Below are 23463 nucleotides of genomic sequence, written 5' to 3'. Positions count from 1 at the left end.
CCCCCCTCTTTTAAGTTTCAACACAAATGTTATCTCTTCCTGATGCTGCAGTCACCTGGCCAGCCAGTGAGGACTGCTTCCTCCTTGGCTTTCCTGCAGTTTGGTCCTTTCGCAGGTATGAAATCTCATGTACTTGTTACATCAAAAAAGCCCTTAGCTCTCTCAGAGCCTAAGGATTCCAAATTTAGATAAAAATCTAGTAGACATGGCCCTCTCTTTGCCCTGCTCATAGAGGCTTATGGGTAACAAGTCAGAGGCAGAGGTGGGGAGATGGGAGGTAGGACGACAGCTCACAGTCCAAGAGCTCAAGAGGAGATGAGAATTACAAACATTTTTCAGTAGCTGGAAAAGAGATTAGTCTCACATCCACCTTGCACTGGCCCCATGGTCCCAGGATGATACGCACTATAACATGGTCAAAATGATGACCCAAATCATCAACAGGCAAAATTATGTTCTCACTACTCTGTTTGAAAGGAATGTAAAATATTATATGTAAACTATGAAGAAGTATTAAATAAAGTTAGAAAACAGTGTTTAAAGTTTAGGCTCTAAAAGTTGTGTGCTTCATTTACCCAGAAAATACACACGAGTTTCTCATTCTCTGAAAATATTAAATATACAAACTGTTACTGACTGTTCATCTACACATCTAGAACAACAGGATAACAACAGCTCCTTAGACAGAAGCAGTATTAGCCAAGACGCACCCTCTGAACTGCCCTCTGTCTTGCCTCTCAGAGATCTCACCACCTCCCATTTCATGTTATGGTTAGTTATACAGGAAAGTACATATATTTCCTACTGGTTGGCTACTTTTGTGAGTCTGGGAGATATGTTTAATTCTTCTTAGCACCTGACATAATGTCTTGTTCACACATAATGCTCAGTTAAGATATGAATAGTACAAGGATTCCTCACGTTTACTTTTATTCTCTTTTTTCCTAGAACCTGAAGATCTAAAAATCAGCACTAAAAAATATAAGTTCAAATTTAATTTTAACCTAATCTAACATCCTTCTCAGAATTAGACACTGGCTTTTTTATAATGAAACTACAAGTAAGGAAAAAAACATACATAATGCAAAATGGCATAGAATGACAAAATGGAACTTGTTTTTCCTAAATAAAGTAATTGGATTAAATTGTCTATATAAGAGTTTGAGTCCTGCTGAAAATAAATTATCCTCAATTCCGTTTAAGTAAAGCAGTAAAAACATACAAAACTAAGTAACGGCCACACTTTACAGGAAACTAAACTTGGTAGTTAACACCCTGAGTCCTTTTAAAAGGACTGTGTATGTTTAATTAATTAATCTTTCCTGGAGCAAGACATTCCTTGTTGTGACAACTATTCTTAACTCATGGAATGGTACTTAGCCAGAGAGATTTTTCAAAAAATTTCACAGAAGTGTTACGATCAACTTTATTTGCTCATTTTCTGCCAAAATGAAACGATTTTTGTGTATTACTTTAGTCAAATTCACTGTTCTCCCAACAGTGGATCACAAAGCTTACTTAGCAAGTTCCATCCATCTGACGACATCAGGTGAGTGGCGAGTCCTCCCCTGAAACCGCTTGGCAGGTGGCTCTGGTGGTAGCAGCTGGAGCAGGGCCTCTTCAAGGAGGCGGATGCCCACGGGCTGCTGCAGGCTGGCCAGGCAGCCAGCACTGACAGAAGCTGGGTTGAGGCTCAGCAAGTCTGTGTGTTGGCAACTGATTTCCTATGAAACCACAAACATATGCAGCTATTTAGGCTGTGATACTTTGACCGTATCTTCACAAGTGAGTAACTCATTTTACTAAACATGAAAGAACATTTTGATGTAAGTAGTGATAGAACCAGAAAATTTCTCTGTGTAATTCTATTAACAAAATTTCCTCAACATTCAGCTTGCTCAAAGGAGGAAATGACCTTTGATTTTTACACTATCAATTTAGACATTACTTTAAAGAAAAGTACTAGCAAATTATGAAAAATTATATACCCTGTATATCTAGGCATCAATTGCAGTTTCCAGGAATATTTAGCCTGAACGGGTGAGAAAAGCAGCTGAAACACAGATTTCATATCCAAACACCAGAAAGTAGGTACTTATTTCCATTACTCTAATTAACATCTTTGTTTCCATCTCCTTCCACCCAGGGGCTAACCGATTCACAATAATATTGAATAAGAGGATTTCAGGAATTATATTGGCCTTTACTTTGTAACTCTCAATTTGAGAGTCCTATATACACCAATAAAAAATAAACTACAAATCAATATGCAGAACAATATAAATAGTATGGCAGGGTCACCTGGGTGGCTCAGTCATTTGAGCAGCCAACTTTCAATTTCAGCTCAGGTCATGATCTCCCAGTTGGTGGGATTGAGCTTCCCATTCTACTGTGTGCTGACACCATGGAGCCTGCTTGGGATGCTCTCTTTCCCTCTCTCTCTACCCCTCCCCCACTCACATGCACATGCACACACACTCTCTCAAAATTAAATAAACTTAAAAAAAATACATTTGATTAAAAAAAAACAGTATGGCAGCATCTTCATTAAAACACAGCTGAATGGGGGCGCCTGGGTGGCTCAATCGGTTAGGCGTCTGACTTCAGCTCAGGTCACGATCTCGCGGTCCGTGAGTTCGAGCCCCGCGTCAGGCTCTGGGCTGCTGGCTCGGAGCCTGGAGCCTGCTTCCGATTCTGTGTGTCCTTCTCTCTCTGCCCCTCCCCCCCGTTCATGCTCTGTCTCTCTCTGTCTCAAAAATAAATAAACGTCAAAAAAAATTAAAAAAAAAAAAACAACACAGCTGAATGTATGCATATAGTTCTTGTGTGGGTGTGTACGTCTGTGTATGCACATATATGCAGGTATCTGGAAAAGTCAGTGAAGACAGTCCCCACTAAGCCACATCCACACCACCTTCTTCCCAGCTGTGCCATGCATGGACTACTTACTAAGTCTAACTAAGCCAACTTAAATTCTACATTAGAGGTCTTGAAAGAATACAGATTCTCCAAAGCAAGCTAGCAAACAAAAATGTCTATTAGAAGGAACTGGTGGTACAGGAAAAAAATCCATATAAAATTAATTAATAACACAGCGAAGCCTCAGTCTTAGTTGAGGTGTCAGATTTTGAGATAACATCTGCTAATTTAGAGAGAGAAACCCTGAGTTACACAAGACTATTTTTTTTTTTATTTTTTTTTTCAATGTTTATTTATTTTTGGGATAGAGAGAGACAGAGCATGAACAGGCGAGGGGCAGAGAGAGAGGGAGACACAGAATCGGAAACAGGCTCCAGGCTCTGAGCCATCAGCCCAGAGCCCGACGCGGGTCTCGAACTCCCGGACCTCGAGATCGTGACCTGGCTGAAGTCGGACGCTTAACCGACTGCGCCACCCAGGCGCCCCAAGACTATTTTAAAATAAATATACTTCTAAGTTTCAAGGAATCATTTCATTCTATAAATATTTATTGAATGCCTTCTATATTCTAGACACTGTAGTAAACAATGTTGCCCCTGACATTAAGATTTATTCCCATTGCCAATAGAAGTCTTTTGTGAAATAGTTGTAAATAAGTAAACAACTATTACTGGGATATTACTCCTCTATATGTAAATGCATTCTCACAATTTAAGTTGAGTTCTGCGAGTATATTTTCAAGAAGACTGACTCTTCTGTATAATCTTATTGACAGTATCATTTTACTTTCTAAAGAGTGATTTGCTAAGCCAAAAAAACTTCAGCTGATTACACTTCTTATAAATTCCAAAAGAGAATAAAGTAATGAAGTCTAATTTGTAAAATGATGACTGCCTAATAGAATTAATAACAATATTTTTTGTTTGGACTCTTATCTCACTGTAGTAGGTGAAGGCAAGGGCCATTTCTTCATTTTAAATATTCCATAGTTGTTAAATAAAGATTTACACATAAAATATCCTCATTAGGTGTTTTGTAAAGAAAGCCAAGGGGCGCCTGGGTGGCTCAGTCGATTGAGCTTCTGACTTCGGCTCAGGTCATGATCTCACACTCCATGAGTTCGAGCCCCGTGTCAGGCTCTGTGCTGACGGCTCAGAGGCTGGAGCCCACTTCTGCTTCTGCTTCTGTGTCTCCCTCTCTCTCTGACCCTCCCCCATTCATGCTCTGTCTCTATCTCAAAAATAAATAAACATTAAAAAAAAAATTTAAGAAAGCCAAAAAAAGTTTTTTAAAGTTTATTTATTTTGAGAGACAGAGAAAACAAGCAGGAGAGAGGCAGAAAAAGGGGAAGAAAGAAAATCCCAAGCAGGGTCCACACTGTCCGTGCAGAGCCCAATGTGGGGCTCAAACTCACAAACCAGGAGATCATGACCTGAGCCAAAGTTAGATGCCCAACCAACTGAGCCACACAGGCGCCCCAAGAAAGTTAAAATTTTATATGAAGTTGAAACAAGCGATGAATAGCATAAATGTATTTAACATCTGTTAAATTAAACCAAATTAACATCTGTTTGCCAGTCACTGACTGGGATACAATCAGGATAGTCTGACAAATACAGGATATGCAGCAGACAAGAAACTCATTCTGAGATGTCATGGTGGGGCAGTGGCATCTCAAAGAGACCCTACCCCTTGCTAGAACAAGAAGTCACATAAATGCCATGCCAAGTGTGCTAAGACGTCATGGAGAGAGGGAAAAAAATCATAGTTTCAGAAATGAACCACAAACAAAGTCGTAACAGCAAATGCTGCAAACTGCAGGCACTAACTTGCAATCATGTTGCTTTTTCCAAAGGCAATGACAAATTGCAAGCTCTAGAGCCAGTAGAAGTAATTTATTTCCTTAATGACGGTTAATGACTGTCTTAAAAAACAATGGAAAAAAACAGCTTTTAAAAAGAAATATAGGGACAAAACTAGGAATTCAGATTTTAAAAAATCACTTCAGAATACAGTGTAAAGAGAATCTTCTTTTGAAACACTGACTGATTCAATGCAATTTCTCAAATCTTATCTTTAGTGTAGCCAGGAGGAAAATAATGAAGGAATTCTACTTGTAAATTATAAACCAATAAAAATAGAACTAATATATAAAAAGAAACTATATTAATAGTTTCATGCTACATCAGAAAGAACAAAACAGGAAAACCAAGTGTTTCATCTCAGGGAATTATTACCCAATTAGTTTGCAAACCAAAGCTACTGATAAATAATATTAAATAACATTATTTTATTTTAAAGTTTATTTGTTTACTTTGAGAGAGAGAGCATACAAGCTGGGAAGGGGCAGAGAGAGAAGGAGGGAGAATCCCCAGCAGGTTCCGTGCCTTCAGTGCAGAGCCTGACACAGGGCTCAATCTCATGAACCATCAGACTATATCCTGAGCTGAAATCAAGAGTCGGATGCTTAACCAACTGAACCACCCAGGCGCCCCAAGAATATATATGTATTTTAAATTACCCCAGAGAGGCTACTAGTTATAAAAATACTAAAATGAATTGAAAAGGTTTTCCGTTAGGGGTACCTACGTGGCTCGGTCGGTTGAGCGTCCAACTCTTGATTTCGCTCAGGTCATGATCTCAAGGGTTATGAGTCTGAGCCCCACATTGGGCTCTGTGCTCTCAGTGCAGAGCCTGCTTGAGAGTCTGTCTCCCTCTCTCTCTGCCCCTCCCTGCTCTCTCCCTCTCTCTCTCAAAATAAATAAACTTAAAAAAATAAAAAATAAAAAAAGGCTTTCCATTAGGGAATTTGTAATGATCGTGTTTTGAACGGCAAAGGAAACATTTCTTATATGAAAAAGTAACCTTCCAATAGGCATGTTTAAGTAGTAACTCAAAGTATGCCTCTATTAACATCTGCTCAAACTGTATTACCTTAGCATGACTTCTCTGACCACTCAGTCTAAGTACACAGCCCCCACCCTGATCAAGAGGCTGTCTCCCTCCCTGCTTCATTACTACCCTACATTACTTTAGTACTCCCGTAGTACTCAAGTTCGATGACACTACTATGTTATGTTATCTTCTGTATTTGTTTATTGTTTGTCACCCACTGTAATTCTAGGAGGGCAGAAATTTGTGCTTCTTCCATCACTCACTGTCCCCACAACTTACAACAAAGTCAGGAATGTGCTCAGTCCACATTTCTTAAAGGCACTCAGGAGGCAGGAAATAATTTGGAGAAATAGTACCTAAGGAAAAACTACTAACAACACACAGGGTTTAACCAAAACACTAAAGGGACTGGCATACTAAAAATCAGAACATTTTACACCAAGGTTGATTTCTAATTATCCTGCCACATATAAGGTTTTTTTTTTTTTAATGTTTATTTTTTTGAGAGGGGGAGAGAGAGAGAGAGAGAGAGACAGACAGAGACAGAGCGTGAGCAGGGGAGGAGCAGAGAGAAAGGGAGACACAGAATCTGAAGCAGGCTCCAGGCTCTGAGCTGTCAGCACAGAGCCCGACGTGGGGCTCGAACCCACAGACTGTGAGACCATGACCCAAGCAGAAGTCGGACACTTAACCGACTGAGCCACCCAGGTGGCCATATAAGTTTGTTTAAAAAGCAAAAAAAAACGAATAAATTACACCTCATCAGGGAAGAGGTAACCATACAGAATACACCTAAATTGTTAAACACCTTGTGCTTTGGCCTGTGGAACAAATGAAGTTATTGTGACACAGTCAGGTCATGGCAAAGTAGATAATGCAGTTTATGAAGCACATGTGTAGACGCTCACCTGGATACAAGAAACAAAAGGTGGAAAGAAAGAGAACGTGGTGTTAAGAAAATGATTGAAGTCCTGGAGCAACTTTTGAGTAATGATGTTTTTCTCAGACATGGTCTTGTGTTTATCCATCTCTTTTATAATTCCAGAAAACAAGCTGCCAAAGAGCTGTTTTGCCATTATTGGGTCTCTCTGTAAAATATTCAAAACAGACAAATTAGGATCTGAAATAAAAATGCTATAGAAATTACTGCTACCATCAGAGTTTATTTGAAAATACAAACTCCTGCAAACATATCTAATTTACATCTCAGTTTTGTTTAGAAAGTTTTATCAGGCACTGACGTGGGGAGTATTTGAAATTTAACCAAATATATCTGTGGTACCATGGATTTGGGGCCCACAAGTATATAAGCTGACTTAATCACATACGGAGACATAGCTTAACTCACGAGTGGGTCTGGACCTTTGGATTCCTTATCTTTAACGTGGGCATAACACAACACATCTCAGGGTTGTAGTGAGGATTAGCCAAGATGATACACATCAAGCGATCAGTGCCGTAATTGGGAAGGTCTTTCAGAGAGGTTAAGTGAGGTTTTTAGGTACTATCCTCACATCAGCATTACTGCAAAGCTTAAGAGAATAAGCGATAAGCTTAAATAAAATGCCAACTTAAAATTTCAAAGTCCCATCATTATGACAATTGAAACTGTTAAAAACCATCAGTAGCCATTTTTGTGCTTTTCATGTTTGGTGGCTTCAGCCCTAAAAGCATGCTACCTTTAAAGGCATCTTTTATGGCATTAACCCTCACACTCCATGACCACAGGAACATTATCCTGTATCTGTGCCTATGACACCAGTATTAAGAACAGTCCTGGCATGCAGGGTCTATATTTTTTAAATGAAGGCACGAATGCATGAATAAAATTTAAAAATTATTTTGCTTGATAAAACTGTCTGAATAAAAAGTACAATTTGATCTGTTCTTTGTTATTTATTTTAAGTAATGTATTTGTCTTACAGAAAGTTGTATGGTTGCAATGTAAAATTTCAGAAAATATAGATTAGGAAAAAAGAAAGTAAGTATCACTCATAATTCTACTACATGAAGACAGCCACCGCACAGGTTGGTCTCTTATGGACATGCACACGTCTGCTGTTCGCTAACTTGCTTTTTTCACCTAACCTGTGGCAGACAGGCTCCCAGGTCTACAACCCCAATTCTTGAGTCTTATGCACAAATTCTCTCATTTCCCAGGGAGTCCCAGATGCTCCTGCTGTTACAGTAATGCAGTGATGATTAAGATAAATAACATCTTCAGAGAACAGAATGCTGCTGCTGGACATGTGCCATCCCGGCTGGTTTACAGGCTCCCCTTTAGTTCTCTCACATGCAAGGCTCATGATGAAGGGGAGCCCCCGGACAGCAGAGGAAGCCTCATCTGTTTTGTCCACAGCTGCACCTCAGTGCTTAGATGAGTCCCTGGCATCCAGAAGGATGCTCCATACAAAACATGTGTTGAATAAATAAAGTATTGGAATTTGAGAAATATAGGAAACACGTTCCTCCTCAAAGAACAGAAAAAATGTAGTCCTTTTTTTAAAATTTTTTTTTCAATGTTTATTTATTTTTGGGACAGAGAGAGACAGAGCATGAACAGGGGAGGGGCAGAGAGAGAGGGAGACACAGAATCGGAAACAGGCTCCAGGCTCTGAGCCATCAGCCCAGAGCCTGACGCGGGGCTCGAACTCACGGACCGCGAGATCGTGACTTGGCTGAAGTCGGACGCTTAACCGACTGCGCCACCCAGGCGCCCCATGTAGTCCTTTTTTTGAAACAATATTCAGCATCTTAATTTTTTCCAAGCACCAATGAGGTGAACTGACTTGGACGTGGGTCTCTACGCAGCATCAGGCTTTTAACCTGCTCCCATCCGTACACACCACATACCTCTCCAACATGGGCAGGTGCAAACCATGCCCAGGAGAGCAGGTGGCAGCACCGCTTCTGAGGCAGTGATGTGAATGCATGTGTGCAAGGCACGAGAAAAACTGGGAAGTGGTGGCGGGGAGAAAAACACGGGGCCGGGAATCAGAACACAGGGCTGGGGTTTGTCTTAGTTTCACACCCAGCAAGACATGTTGCTTTAAATCATAACATCCATTCTTTGCTAACTTCAATTCTTCATCTGTAAATGTGTCTAACAACTGCCTTTATGTCACAAAATTACTGAGAGGATCTAATGAGAGAAATGTGAAAGCACTCTGTAACAAACAAGGGTTCTTTCTTCTGTGACAGTAGTTACATGAATCAGCGTGTATAATACAATCGCATAGACTCTCTCTGTCTCTCTACACACATGCACGCACGCGCACACACAAATGCAGGGAAAAATGCAGTCCAGTCAATACTCTTGTTCCTACGTCAATTTCTAGATCGAAATAACGTATTACAGTTATATAAGATACCACCCATGAGGGTGAAGGGTACATGGGAATATGTACTATTTTTGCAAATTCCTGTCAATCTATAATTATTTAGGTTAAATAAAAAGCTTAAAAAAGAATAAAAGGCAATGCAGACATACCTACTATATGCAACATTAGTTCTGAAAATTTAATTACAATAAAATTTATGGCATTATATTTCAGCACCTAGCATAATGCCACATATATATTATAGTACTCTTCAACTTTAAAAATTATTTTGATAAAAGTCAAAGAATCTTAATTGGCCTTTTGGGGAATATATACCTGTTTTTTTCAGAGAACTCAGCTAGAAACTTCATTCACTCTCAATACTTTTATATCCTAATGACTTAGAAAAATATTTCCAATCCTCTACTATTAAGAAAATTAACAGAGAAGGAAGAATACTAATCCCGCCCATAAACTGATACTCCCTGGATTCCCGCCCCCCCCCCATACCAAAAGGATCCCATATAAGCAATGATTTAAGTGGCTTAGCACTTTAAAGTTTATAGTAATTTTTTTATACATTATTTCATTGACCAACATTATTGGTAAGAAGAACAGATTTTGCTCCCTGGTTTTACAGATGAAGACACTGTGGCTCAGAGCATTAAGTGTCTTGACAAGGACCCCAAGTGCAGGGCTATCTTCTGGATGAGTTGAAGTAAGTTGCACCAGCGAGAAGAAGGTTTAGGGCCAAGACTTGGACCAATGTCTTTTAACCAAATCCACTGTTTAAGACAAATCAACACCTCAATTATGTTACAGAGTAGCAGCAGCCATTTTTTCTTACACCTAGTAGATCCGTGGAACTGTTAAATAGTTTTTATCTGTCAAAAGAAGAATGCAGCATTCAAGGACCAACCTGGGCCACAGCTTGCAAGGGGGTGATCAGGCTACTGTATTTAATCTGAATGTCAGGAAGGTCTCCTTGACGGTAACTTCTATACAAAATGACTTGGGCTTCGTGCTTCATTTTTAACTCACTCTTGATCTCCTATAATCATTAGAACCAAAAAAGGAAGATTAGAATTCTTATTTTAAAAAATCAGTAGTACATGAAATATGATCCTTAACATAAAGGTGAACTTGATGACAATTTTTATCCAAAACAGTTTGGTCACTATGCTTTACCAATCTATGGTAGACAATAAATCCAAAATAAAAATCACTGGTAAATGAACAGCAAAAAGATTAATTAAATATGCATCACAGAGTAATGGGAATATCTAAAATCAGAGAACTTGAATTAAAACTTTTTAAAGCTATCTCAGGGGGCTGTATTTCTTATTTTTTTTTTTTAAATGTTTATTTCTGAGAAAGAGAGAGAGAGAGGCAGGGAGAGGGTCCGAAGCAGGCCTGTGCTGAGAGCAGAGAGCTCCATGTAGGGCTCAAACTCACGAGCGGTGAGATCATGACCTGAGCCAAAGATGGACACTTAACTGATGGAGCCACCCAGGAGCTCGTTTTTCCTTTTAATTCTTCTTAGAAAAATCTTGGGCTCCAAGGCCCAGTGAGATCACCACAGCCTCCAACGCCTGTTCACCTGCTCAGGCCAGGCTGACCTTGCACCGCTCTTGAGTCACCCCCACTCCCCACCACACAGGGCTGTGGGACCTGCTCATCTCTGCCTAAAATGTCTTTCCACAGCTTTTCACTCTTGGTTCCCACTGCAGACATCATCTGCAAAGAGGCTTCCTTTCCCACTTCCTCTTAATAGTCTCCCCTACGTGCTCATTACATTGGTTAATTTCCAACACCGCACCTGTTATAATCTTAACTCATTCTGGGCTTGTTCTGTTTTACACGCTGGGCTGTAGCCCCGCGAGCGCTTACATCATATTTACCTCTGTACCCCCAGCATTCAGAGTCGGGCCGGACACTGAGCACAATGCTCCCAACAAATGAAGTGCATGGCCTTCCGATGCCTGATCACCACCACGCATCCTTACTGAGAGGTCAGCCCCTTCAGATGAGAACACGTGCATCACAGGGCATGAACAGCCCCACACAGCAGGCCGTTCCACATTTATTGATTATTAAAAGGACTTTCTTTGTGTCAGACCAAAATATCTCCCTGTGATTTCTGCCCAATGATCCTGGTTTTCTCTCTTCCCTCTGCTCAGAGTCTGCCTCTTACTTCCTTCAGGCAAGCCCAGCTGGGTTTCAGGTTTAATTAGGGGCAGTGGCTACCTCTCTGAGTGGACGAAGCAGAATGCCCTGCAGGTGGGGAGGGGCCGCTGACAGGTAGCGTAGGAGGATCCCGGGGCACTGATATTTTGAACCCTCTTCTTCAAGAGAATCGCTGTACTTACAGAGACAAGAGAAAGATGCAAAGTGCATTTTCTTACCACAGACAATATAGTGGAACCATTCGGCCACTTCATACTCAGATGTGGAAGTTAATTAAGTGATTGAGGATTTAAACTGAATTAATACAAAGCCAGTTTTTTTTTGTTAACTCACAATCTCATCTTTCTTGAAAATTCTGTCTTAATTACTGATTTATAAGTAATACTGAAGCTATGGCTAAACAACCTCTTTCATTATTTCCACATTTTGAGAAATGTTTAATTCATGCCACACAAGGTCCTCAAGTTCCTGCTTTCAGCAGATAGCCCTGAACCATCCACCAACCTGCCCACCCTTTCTCTGGGCTCACCGTTCCCTCTTCATCCAGGCACCCCCATGACAGGGGCTGGTTGTAATGTGGCCTCACCCCTCTCACTACAGCTTATTGATTCCACAGTAGCCCCAGACCAAAGGTGGGTCAAGGCTCTGGCCAATCCCTCCCAGAGGCTAAAGCTGTAAGATGATTCAGGAATGAGTGGGGGCTGCGTCCGTCTCCACCACATGGAGAAAGCCAGTCTGTACACAGAGAAGAACAAAGCCAGACTGCAGTGAGAGTCCGAGATAAAGGGCAGAGGTGAGGTCGCAGCAGTGACTGTGAGCCACACCATACCGCAGACACATGGGACTACCCACACAGGTCCCATTCCAAGATTCCTGTGACTTCATCAGTGAGACATGACTGTCCTTTGCATCTATGTTAGAGGACTAATCTTTGGTTCAGAGGAACTTTAATTCATATAGTGGCTGCTTCTGTAATTTTGTTTTGGAACAAATATCTGATGGGAAGCTTATTTCCTTAGTATATACTCTTTGATATAAAATAAGCATTTCTGACCAAATTCTCAAAACAGATACAAACCTTCTCTCGTTTTTGTTCAGCAACACCTTTTCTGGCATAAATCAAACTGAGCTTTTCTTGGTCCTTTATAAATCGCCTGCGTAATCTTAATATTTCTGCCCGACTGTCTGTACCTGAAGAATATAAAGCAGGTTTGTTACAGATGGCCAATTCGCAGTTGGCTTTACCTCCTTTCTAGAATCTTCTAAAAGTGGAATTGTTTGCTTATCTCCAGTTTTTACTTTCATCCAGTTGTTCTGTTTTGTTTGTTTTAATGACAGAGAACAGCACAGGAGACCACTAATCAGTTTTGGAAGCTAGAGAATAGAAAGTTATAACTACGCAGCCGAACCCACTGCCACCATGCAGAGAACGAGGGACAAAGCAATGACAGTGGAGAAGACCTGGAAGGCTCAGGGTCTGGCAGCACCCGGCACCTCCAGGGTAAGGGAGGAAAGTGAAGCTACAGCAGGAGGTGTGGTTAGAAAGCAATGCCCTCACCCCCTGCCCACCATGCTGCAGGTAGATAGCCTGGGAGAGGACACAGGGCCCATGGGTGCACAGGGCGGCATGGCTGCAGGCAGAGCAACTACTCCACCAGCGACCACAAGGGCTTCCGGAACCTGCAGTGCCTCCCCCTTCTTGGCCTCCAAGAGTGCTGGCACCCTGGCCTAAAGCCTGCAGGCAAGAGACTGGAGATTTTGCCTCTGGGTAATCCACCAGCACAAAAGCACAGACCAAAGTATCAACACATCAGGGGGTTCCACGTCCTGGTCTAGGCTGACCTCCACACGTCCAACATGCAGCTATTCCAAATGCCTTTTGAATGCCCCTTCTGGGAATATAAGCGAAAAGCCAAGTCACCAGACATTGTGAGGAAACCTTCAAACATGAAAGACAGAAATGAAAATAAATAATAGGCAAAGAGCAACCGTTGAAAGCAGCCCATCCAGGAAAAAAATTTTTTCAAAAACTTATCATTTATCAAAAAGAGTAGAAATTGCAACAGTGGATCAAGGACTGGAAGGGCATTCAGGGAACATAAAAAACTCATGGAAACTAAAAATATGATATCATAACTTAAAAGCAAGAATTACAAGGTAAGGTTGAAGTGATTTCCCAGAATACAAAGCAAAATGAAAAAAACGAGAAATTTACCAAGGTAATCCAGAAGGTCTGCTATCCAAGCAAAAGGATTACAAATAGAAAACTGGGATGAAGAAATCATCAACAAAATTATCCAAGAAAAAATATTCCAAAACTGGAAAATGAGTTAGCAATGTGACAAGACCCTCCTTGTGCCCAGAAAACTGGACTGAAACAGACCTGCATGCACCAAAGGACACTTTTGTGAAATTTCCTAAAACTCTTAAGATCTACTGCAGAGAAAGGATACAATTCTTACAAAGGATCAACACAAAGAATGCCACCAGGTTTCCCTACCCAACCCTGGGGACTAGGAAACCCTGACTACATGTTCACACTCAGAATTCTATGGCTAAATTACCCAGCAGGGGTGAGTGTGATCAAAAGCAACATAAGGCATCAAGGCTTCAAAAACAGCTTGGGGCGGGGGAAGGGGGTGGGGTGCCTGGGTGGCTCAATCAGTTGAGCATCCCACTCTTGACTTCATTTCAGGACAGACCTCACAGTTTAGTGAGTTTGAGCCCCCCAGGCTCTGCACTGACAATACAGAGATTTTCCCTCTCTCTTGCCCCTGCCCTGCTCACACTCTGTCTCAAAATAAATAAATAAACTTAAAAAAAAAAAAAACCCAAAAGACCCAACAGCTTACTGTTTCTGACCCTTTTTCTCAGGAAGCTACTCAGGGAGGTGATCCACGAGAAAGAAGGAACACACCAAGGAAGGAGAATCAGATCCAGGAGAGGTGAAGAGACCCTCAGGATGAGCAGGGTGTCCAGACCATGGCTGAACAGACTCCGAGAGCAAGCAGCCTGGAACAGGGCAACCCAAAAGCTCCAGGAAGATTTTGGTTTTTTTTAAGATAAAACATTTATACGTTGGGACACATTAAAAGATAATTCAGAGGAAAACAAGTGATAAATATGTAGGAATCTAAACCAAAATAATTATTAATGCCCAGAAAAAATTATTGTACAAGAAAAATAGTCATAGTACCACTACGGCTTGAACACAAATAATATTTATGTAGCCAAAATAAGAGGAAAATATGATGAAACCAAGACCAAGACATAACCCTTTCCAGGAGGAAAGCACAGGACGAATTCACTGTCGTGTGTGTGGTGCACGGGGGTAACAGACAAGCTGGAGCCAAGACCTCGATGTCCATAATGCAAAAGCCAAAAGAGAACGACTCATACTGGACGGGAGGAAAAAGGCAGGGTGGTAATATGCAAATAGTGTTTGGAGCTATGGAAGGGTGTAAGTGGTTGTGTCTGGAATTGGGGAAACGGGTATGGTTACTGTTTCTTCTTCTCCTTCTTCCTTTTTTTAATTAATTAATTAATTTTTAAATTTACCTCCAAGTTAGTTAGCATATAGCACAACGATGATTTCAGGAGTGAATGGGTTACTATTTCTTCCAACAAGCTTTGGCAAAGTATTTGGCTCTTTAAACTACATGCATGTATTACTCTAATGCAAATAACTAAAGGAAACTGAAATAAAGAATTAAAATAATGGTTGAAAATGATGGTATTTTAATTAGGTTACAATTTCAAATTTTTAAGTTTTAGGGATAATAAATAGTATCACAATAAGGATTAATTTACCATTTTTTTTTAAAGTTTCTTTATTTATTTTGAGAGAGTGTGTGAGCAGGGGAGGGGCAGAGAAAGAGAGGGAGACATAGAATCCCAAGCAGTCTGCTCGCTGTCAGTGCAAAGCCCAATGCAGGGTTTGATCTCACAACAGTGAGATCATGACCTGAGCTAATATCAAGAGTCCAGTGCTTTACCGACTGAACCATCCAGGTGCCCCCACCATATTTTAATGAATTTCAAATATTCCTCTCTAGGCAAGAAAATACATAAACCCCAAAGAAGACAGTGTGCAAAATATTTTACATCAACAAAGGTACAAGGGGAGATTCAAATATATTAATCAAGTTAAAATGGATAGCTAATAGTACTCATTTTACCTACTCAGTTCCAGCTTTTTCAAATTCATATATAAAACTTTTAAGGAAAATGGTTTAAAGGTTAGGTTTCACCTCTTACCGCCTTAATTTCTATACAAAGTCAGTGAAGACAGGGAAACACTGCTCAACAGCTTGAGTTGTGGACTATGCATCCTCAGCATTTCCCTGTTCCTGAGCCTCCTGCCCGTTCAGCAGAGTTGGCCACAGGCAGTCACCATGCATTAGCAGGACTGGAGGCTGCCCCAGATGCACACCTACCTCTTCGACAATCCTATGGGAAGGTGCACGGCCATGGGTTTGGGGTGAGCAAGTACAAAGGGTGTGAAAGACAATTCATGAACCATGGGAAGGTGACAGTCACTCTGGGACTTCATTTTAACTTTGGGGCTTTCATTGTCAAAGTTACAGAAGGACAGAGAGCCATGCACTCTGGCTGGAAGACAGTTTGGCAAAGAAACAGCAGAGGAAGAAGATATAAAAGAAAGAAGACTGGTGGGAGGCAGACGAGCAGGGTCAGGGCATACCAGGAATGCGCTCATGAGCTCCCTTCAAACCCAGAGTGCTAAGCAAAAGAAGGCTGGATTTAGCTCTCCTACAATCCAGAGAGTTGTGTATGGCTACAGATTTGCGACTAAATGCAAAACAGAGTGGTTGGAAGCGAGGAAAGCATTTCATGCATGTGTTCAGTTCCTATGATTCCATTAAAAGGAATTTACCCTTATTTAAAATAAAGCATACCAGTGGCACTTGGCTGGCTCAGTCACAAGGGCACGCAACTCTTAATCTTGGGGTTGTGAGTTTGGGTGAGTTGGGTGTAGAGATTACTTAAAAATAAATCTTAAATAAAAGAAAGCATATCAGAGGGGAGGTCGGGAGAATGGGTGAAACAGGAGAAGGGGATTAAGAGTACTTAAAACATCACGAGCACTGGGTAATGATGTACAGAATTGCTGAATCACTATAGTAGACACCTGAAATTAATACAGCACTGTATGTCAACTACACTGGAATAAAATAAAAAACTTAATAAAAACATTTTTAAAAATAAAAGGAATTTACCCTTGCTCCTGATTTTACTTCTTTATACCTGAATTCATAAGGTTGGCATTTGCCCAAGGTTCTATGTTGGGACCTTTTGTCTCTCCACCTTCTTCCTCTGGGCTTTCACTCACTCCCAGAGCTGCCCTTCTCCCAAAGAGCTGACTTGAACCCTGGCCCTCAGCATGGGGTCTGCGTGTTCTGCCAGCACTTCCCTGCAGCCCCCATGGCGCGTCTCCCCTCATCTTCCCCACTGGGACCCTGGGTGTATGCGGGAGGGTGCCTGTGACCTCAACCTCCCAGGTCCCCTCGGGCAACCCACATGCTGCTCCATGCGGGCCCCTTAAGGAGTCATCCCTTAAGGAGACACCCCTGCTGTCTGTCTGGGTCACTACAGACAACTGTGGTTGCCTCCATATCCCCAGCTGTCTGCTCTATGTTCCCAGTGGGCATGTCCCACACCACCACATTGGTCAGACTGCCACAGGGCCTGCCAGTCAGTACATGTTCTCGAGCTGACCTGGGTCCCTTCCACTTCCCAAACATGCTCCATACTTCCTGCCTTGGTCCTTGTTCACCCTCCCTCTTCCCACACCCAAGTCCACAAGGCTAGTCCCAAAGGTGGCCTCTTCCTCAGGTCCTTTCTGGTGCTCTCTCACTCTCTCTCTGAGACTTGCTAATTCTGCCTCATCTCAGCATCACCTACCTGTTGCCTTACCAAGCCCTGATGTTCAGAGAGTCACCACATGAACAGACTGAGTCCAGTTTATTCTATAGCTTTTTCTGGTCCACCTAAAATTAGGCTTTCAACATGGCAAATGCCCATTTATTAAATTAAATTTTACTATTACTATTATTACTTTTTTTTAAAGTAAACTCTACCCCCAACATGGGGCTCAAACTCACAACACCCAAGATTAAGAGTCACATGCTGTACTCGCTGACCCAGCCAGACGCCCCTGAATTAAATTTTAATGGTTTTATTTACAGGTTACAAGGAAATGTGAATGCAGTCAGAAATGCACTTTATCTAAGCCTCCGCATTAACTTATTTTAAATACATTTCAGCAAGCTTACTTTACCTTTTGCTTTGTTATCCACCTCGTCCCCTGGAAGTCCCAGTCTTTTTTTCCCAAAATCAGGGCCCACTAACTTCAAGGGTGATCTCTGTGCCTTTTCACTCTTCTTGTGGGCAAACAGCAAGGAGGAAGATGAGGAATCCGAGGATGAGACTGTATAATCCATCAGCGGGTCAATACTGCTCCCAGTCAGCCAATTAAAGGAGCTTCTGCCATCTGCAAATGTCACAGCATGCTCAGCTCTGCACAACCTGCCATACCCACACCACACCACTGCACCTGCCACACTGGGAGCCACACTGTGGGACACAAGGTGTGCCTCATCCTGGGCATGACACCTGGGGCCTCTGTGTGCTCACCTGCCATAGGAATGGGGACAGCTCCTCCAGGGAGACAGTCATGTCAGGGTAGAGACACTGGGCAGAAGTTCTATCAGTTACTAGTGAGCGACCCGAGGCAGCTCAGGTGTCTGGGCCTCAGGGTCCTCATTTGTGAAGCAGGAAAATACTCCACCTGCTCCTTCAAGCAGTAACACCTTTTCTGTGTTATAAGGTACTAAGATCCATGTCTTCTAACATCAATATCATAAAATATCCATGGTAATTATTCAAATCAATCCTACTTCCAGAACGAACAGACATGAAAAAATTGATATAAAGGAAAAATGTGAAATATTTATATGAAATGATTTACGGGGCGCCTGGGTGGCTCGGTCATTTGAGCGTCCGACTTCGGCTCAGGTCATGATCTCACGGTCCGTGAGTTCGAGCCCCGCGTCGGGCTCTGTGCTGACAGCTCAGAGCCTGGAGCCTGTTTCAGATTCTGTGTCTCCCTCTCTCTCTGCCCCTCCCCTGTTCATGCTCTGTCTCTCTCTGTCTCAAAAATAAATAAATGTTGAAAAAAAAAATAAAAAATAAATTGAAATGATTTACATGTTTTACTCTACAACTTGTACTTTTCTGATCAAAGGAAACAGGTGAACAATTTAAGAAAGAAAAATTTAATAACTATAAACACAGTAAATGATTTTGGTTTAACTCTTCAGTACTTGCTTTTGAGATAAAGGATTTTAATTTTGTTGCATTAAACAGACTTTTCTGGACAAAACCAAAGCAAAACATAAATGTACTGTAACTTTTGCTTTTTCCAGTCAAAAATAATCCTTTTCAACTTTTTTTATTGTGGTAAAATTTAGAGAACACCAAATTAACTATTTTAACCATTTTGAAGTGTACATTTCTATGGCATCAGGTATATTCACACAGTTGGGCAACCATCTCCACAATTTACCTCCAGAGCTTTTCCACTTTCTCAAACAAAATTCCGTATCTTTTTTTTTTTTTTTTTTTTTTGAGAGAGAGAGAGAGAATGCATGTGCATGTACTCACAAGCCTGCAAGGGGCAAATACAGAGGCAGACAGAGAGAGAATCTTAAGCTGGAGCCCGATGGGGGGCTCGATCTCACAACCATGAACCTGAGCCAAAAGCAAGGGTTGGACGCTTAACTGACTGAGCCACCCAGATGCCCTAAAATCCATATCCTTTAAATACTAGCTCCCTATTGCCTCTCACCCAACCCCTAGAAGCCCCCTTCCACTTTCTAACTCTAAGAATTTGACACCTCTAGGAACTTCAATCCTTTTCTCCTTTGACTGACATGACTTTTCTGTGGTTCTTACCACTTTTTTCTATTACTGTTTCACTACTCTTACAGCCAATGTTCTTGCAGTGGAGGCTGCTTCCATAGATCATACTGCCTGGTGCAAAGCAGGCACGTGTTCAGGCTGACAGGTACCTGCAGTTTGTGTAGGTGTGAAGTCATACTGCTGTTGGGTGGCCCGTATCTGCTTAGCCATCGCTCCTTGAACTGGGAGGGATCCCTCCTGGGTCCGGGTCTGAAGAACACTTTGGGTGGCCTGAGTCTCAATAAACATTGGAGTGAGGACAGTACTTCGGAAACGCCAGTCAGAATCAATGGTATATTCCTGCACATAAGAGAGTTCCGAATGAAATCATGGTCCTTCTTTAGCAACACTGAAATAATTTTATTTAAAATCCAATGGTGCCATTAGCAGACAGGTATATAATTTCATATATCTGTGTGGGAAACAGCTGAAGAAGAACCCCTTCAAATTTAAAAATTTTAAATAAATTATTTGCCAATTAGAATATACTAATTAGTATTGGGGGAGGAAAACCATTTTTCTCCTCCATCACATTCTGCATGAAATGGCTTAATGCCATACCCAATAATGGCACCACAGCTGCAGCAAGCTGAGAAGTCAGGCTATGCTGCCCGGCTCGGCAAAGACGAACTGAGCACAACTGTTATTATTTCAATCATCACGGGCCATTAAGGCTGCCGAGAGATAGCACAACCTTAGCATCTACCAAATGGATTGGGGGGTGCTGATGGGGAAGGGGGATGGTATTATGGCGAAAGGAAAATCCAAGTGGAGGCTGAAAGGGGGACAAGTGTGAGCATGTGAAGAGAGTGTGAGCAGATGAGGTTAAAGCAAATAGAAGTGTTTCAGAAAGGATGTGTGAGTATTCCAAATAAACTAAGAAGTCCAGTATCACTAATCACCAGGGAAACACAAATCAAAACCACAATGAGTCATCACTTCACTTCTGTCAGGATGGCTATGCTCAAAAACGCAGGGGATAGCAAGTGTTGGCAAGGATGTAGAGAAGAGGGAATCCTCATGCACTGCTGGTGGGACTGTAAATTGGTGCAACCACTATGGAAAACAGTATAGAAGTCCTCAAAAAACTAAAAATAGAAATACCATAAGGTCCAACTATTCTACTTCTGGGTAAAAAAACCACTAACTTGAAAAGACATATGCATCTCTATGCTAGCTTATTAGTAATAACCAACACATGGAAGCAACTTTTGTGGTCTATCAATGGATGAATGGATACAGACGTGATGTGCGTGTGTGTGTGTATACATACATAGATACATATATGTGCGTGTGTACGTACGTATATGTGTGTATATATATATATATATATACATACATACATACACACATACACACAATGGAATATTATTGAGCCATAAAAAAGAAGGAAATCTTGCCATCTGTGACAACATGGATGGACCTTGAGGGCATTATGCAAAGTAAAATACATCAAAAAGAGCAAGACAGATACCACATGAATCTCACTTACATGTGGAATCCAAAAAACAACAATAACAAAACAAAAAGCCTGAACTGATACATATAGAGAACAGACTGGGGACTGCCAGAGGCAGAGGATGGGGAAAGGGACATGGGTGAAGGGAGCCAAAAGGTACACACTTACAGTTAAAAAAACAAATGAGTCATGGGGATATAATGTGTAGTTATAATAATGTAATTAATAATAATAATAATAATGTATATTTGAAAGTTGCTAAAAGAGAAGATGTTAAAAGTTCTGGTCACTGGGGCGCCTGGGTGGCGCAGTCGGTTAAGCGTCCGACTTCAGCCAGGTCACGATCTCGCGGTCCGTGAGTTCGAGCCCCGCGTCAGGCTCTGGGCTGATGGCTCAGAGCCTGGAGCCTGTTTCCGATTCTGTGTCTCCCTCTCTCTCTGCCCCTCCCCCGTTCCTGCTCTGTCTCTCTCTGTCCCAAAAATAAATAAACGTTGAAAAAAAAAAAAAAGAAGTTCTGGTCACAAGGAAAGAAAGTCTGTAACTCCATGGTGATGGATGTTAGCTAAGCTTATCATGGTGATCACATCACAGTACACACCAATATTAAATCAGTATGTGGTATACCTGAAACTAACATGTCACTTATATCTCAATAAAACAAAGACAGCCAGTTTAACTCTATTAGAAAATGTTTGCTAACAGATAGGAAAAGCTTATAATATTTATTATTATTATTATTTTTTTAACATTTATTTTTTTTTGAGACAGAGAGAGAGCATGAACAGGGGAGGGGCAGAGAGAGGGAGACACAGAATCTGAAACAGGCTCCAGGCTCTGAGCTGTCAGCACAGAGCCCGACGCGGGGCTCGAACTCATGGACCGTGAGATCATGACCTGAGCCGAAGTCGGACACTTAACCGACCAAGCCACCCAGGCGCCCCTATAATACTTATTATTGTAGAGACAAATACTTCACCTGAAATTCACATTCTGACAGAGGATGTTCAAACACAGGGTTTGGATAATCTGGGCTCATGCTGGTCATTTCAAGCAGAAAATCTGTTGCTAAACTTAAAAAATGCACTTCTATCTTTGGAGAATATAAGGAATTTAGTGCCAACAATCGGTCCAACGTATTTGAAGGTAATCTAGTTTCATGGCTCCAGAAATTTCGAATAATTAACCTGAAAAGCAGAGAGGAAAGATTTTTCAGATATTGTCAAATGAGGAAGAATGCCCTACACATGGTGTCATGTCGAGAAGATAGTCTTTCACCCCTATAAACCTTAACATGAGGAAAACCACATTCAAAATTGTATCAAGAGTGTAACATGAGTTATGAACACTAATATGCACTGAAGGAAGGGAATATTCCAAACTTCAGCATCAGTGAAAAACTAGATGATTTTATTCTTATCTCTATTATCTGGGAAGTTTTCAATGATGAGTATACAATATTAGCTATTTTGAAACTGAGAAAACACCTTAAGAAATTATATAAAATCCTTCACTGCCTTGCTAAAACAATTCACTCCAAAAATTAGTGCCATAAAATATTCAAAACTTAAACTAGTTAAGAGCCAGGTTAGGCTTTACAATTTATGAATGCTTATGAAATCCAAATGTAATTTGAAAAGCAAAAATGAGTTTAAAATTGTGACAGAATGGAAAATTAATTGATATACAGAATCATACAAAAAGCTTATGACCCTTCTTTTATAATTAGTACTTAACAAAACACTCATAAAATTTAGAATAGACATTTTAGAGAAAAACAATCGTCATTTGTATTTTCCTATATAATCATTATAGTTTCCTCCTACTTCTGAAGTTTCAAACATTTCATTCAATATTAATATGTATGGTGTGATCTCAACCATGAGTTAAATGAGAAACATAATAATCAGCATTAAAGATTTTTTTATTTTGAAACACTTTAATTCACTGTGTGAGCAGAGAGAGCTTTACCCACAGTTTATCAAGAATTTTTTATTAAAATCACTTGTCAGAATTTTTAAGTCTTAATGTGATTCAAAATACATTTTTATTAAACATCATGAATGCAGAAAGCATAGAAAATGCTAATACTATAAATATAATTCTAAAACTGTGGACAAATACTCAATGCTAGTCTAGAAAGAAACATCCCTAATTTATTTGTCTTGGCCTTATTATTCGAGGAACACATACTGAAGCCCAACGTTCTCATCGATCAACCCTTGAATCAACACATCTTTTGCCAACTTAAATATTTCCCTGGAGTCCTCATCTGCTTGACTTTCTGGATCTCTGAGAAAAATAACAAAATGACAAAACATTAATATTGTCTTCTTATCACTTTTGTTCAACCGTCATAACACCAACCAGATTAAAGTAAAATAATCTGGCTTTTCCCGTGGAACTTTAACTTCCCAAACCATAGCAGAACCTACCCTCATACGGACATACCCTGACACCTTCCTTTGGTGCCTCTGCAAGCCCATCCAGGTGACTGTCATCACCCTTCCTACAGTGTGACAGGGCTCACGTGCACAGGACAGCGTGGGGGGTGGGGGGGGTGGGTAATGGGAGTAGGGCTGCAGGGGTTCCCTGGGAACGCTAAGAGGTCCTAGGATGGACTCAGACCCCATGGGAAGTGCTGTGGTGGCAGTCCTATAGGATGAAGACATCCCACAGAGTTCATTTTCTTAATTTTGTCAGATC

The 23463-nt window shown here is 41.1% G+C and overlaps 1 protein-coding gene across 3 annotated transcripts in view; it reads right to left on the bottom strand.

Annotated features, from left to right (window-relative positions):
* The window catches only part of PRKDC (protein kinase, DNA-activated, catalytic subunit), a 203611-nt gene that overhangs the window by 56520 nt on the left and 123628 nt on the right, over positions 1-23463 (bottom strand). For all 3 annotated transcript variants that reach the window (XM_040487835.1, XM_040487836.1, XM_040487837.1), the window contains 8 exons: positions 22951-23049; positions 21737-21944; positions 19412-19601; positions 17620-17832; positions 12400-12512; positions 10054-10185; positions 6723-6902; positions 1519-1724 (listed from right to left, as the gene is read on the bottom strand). In XM_040487835.1, the coding sequence (XP_040343769.1) occupies positions 1519-1724; positions 6723-6902; positions 10054-10185; positions 12400-12512; positions 17620-17832; positions 19412-19601; positions 21737-21944; positions 22951-23049 (1341 nt within the window). The remainder of the gene's footprint in view (positions 1-1518; positions 1725-6722; positions 6903-10053; positions 10186-12399; positions 12513-17619; positions 17833-19411; positions 19602-21736; positions 21945-22950; positions 23050-23463) is intronic.

This window comes from Herpailurus yagouaroundi, unplaced genomic scaffold (assembly GCF_014898765.1).
Source record: "Herpailurus yagouaroundi ecotype Mexico unplaced genomic scaffold, PumYag 165, whole genome shotgun sequence".
NCBI lineage: Eukaryota > Metazoa > Chordata > Mammalia > Carnivora > Felidae > Herpailurus > Herpailurus yagouaroundi.
Note: the sequence above shows the minus strand (reverse complement) of the source record. Positions and strands in the feature narration are given on the sequence as shown.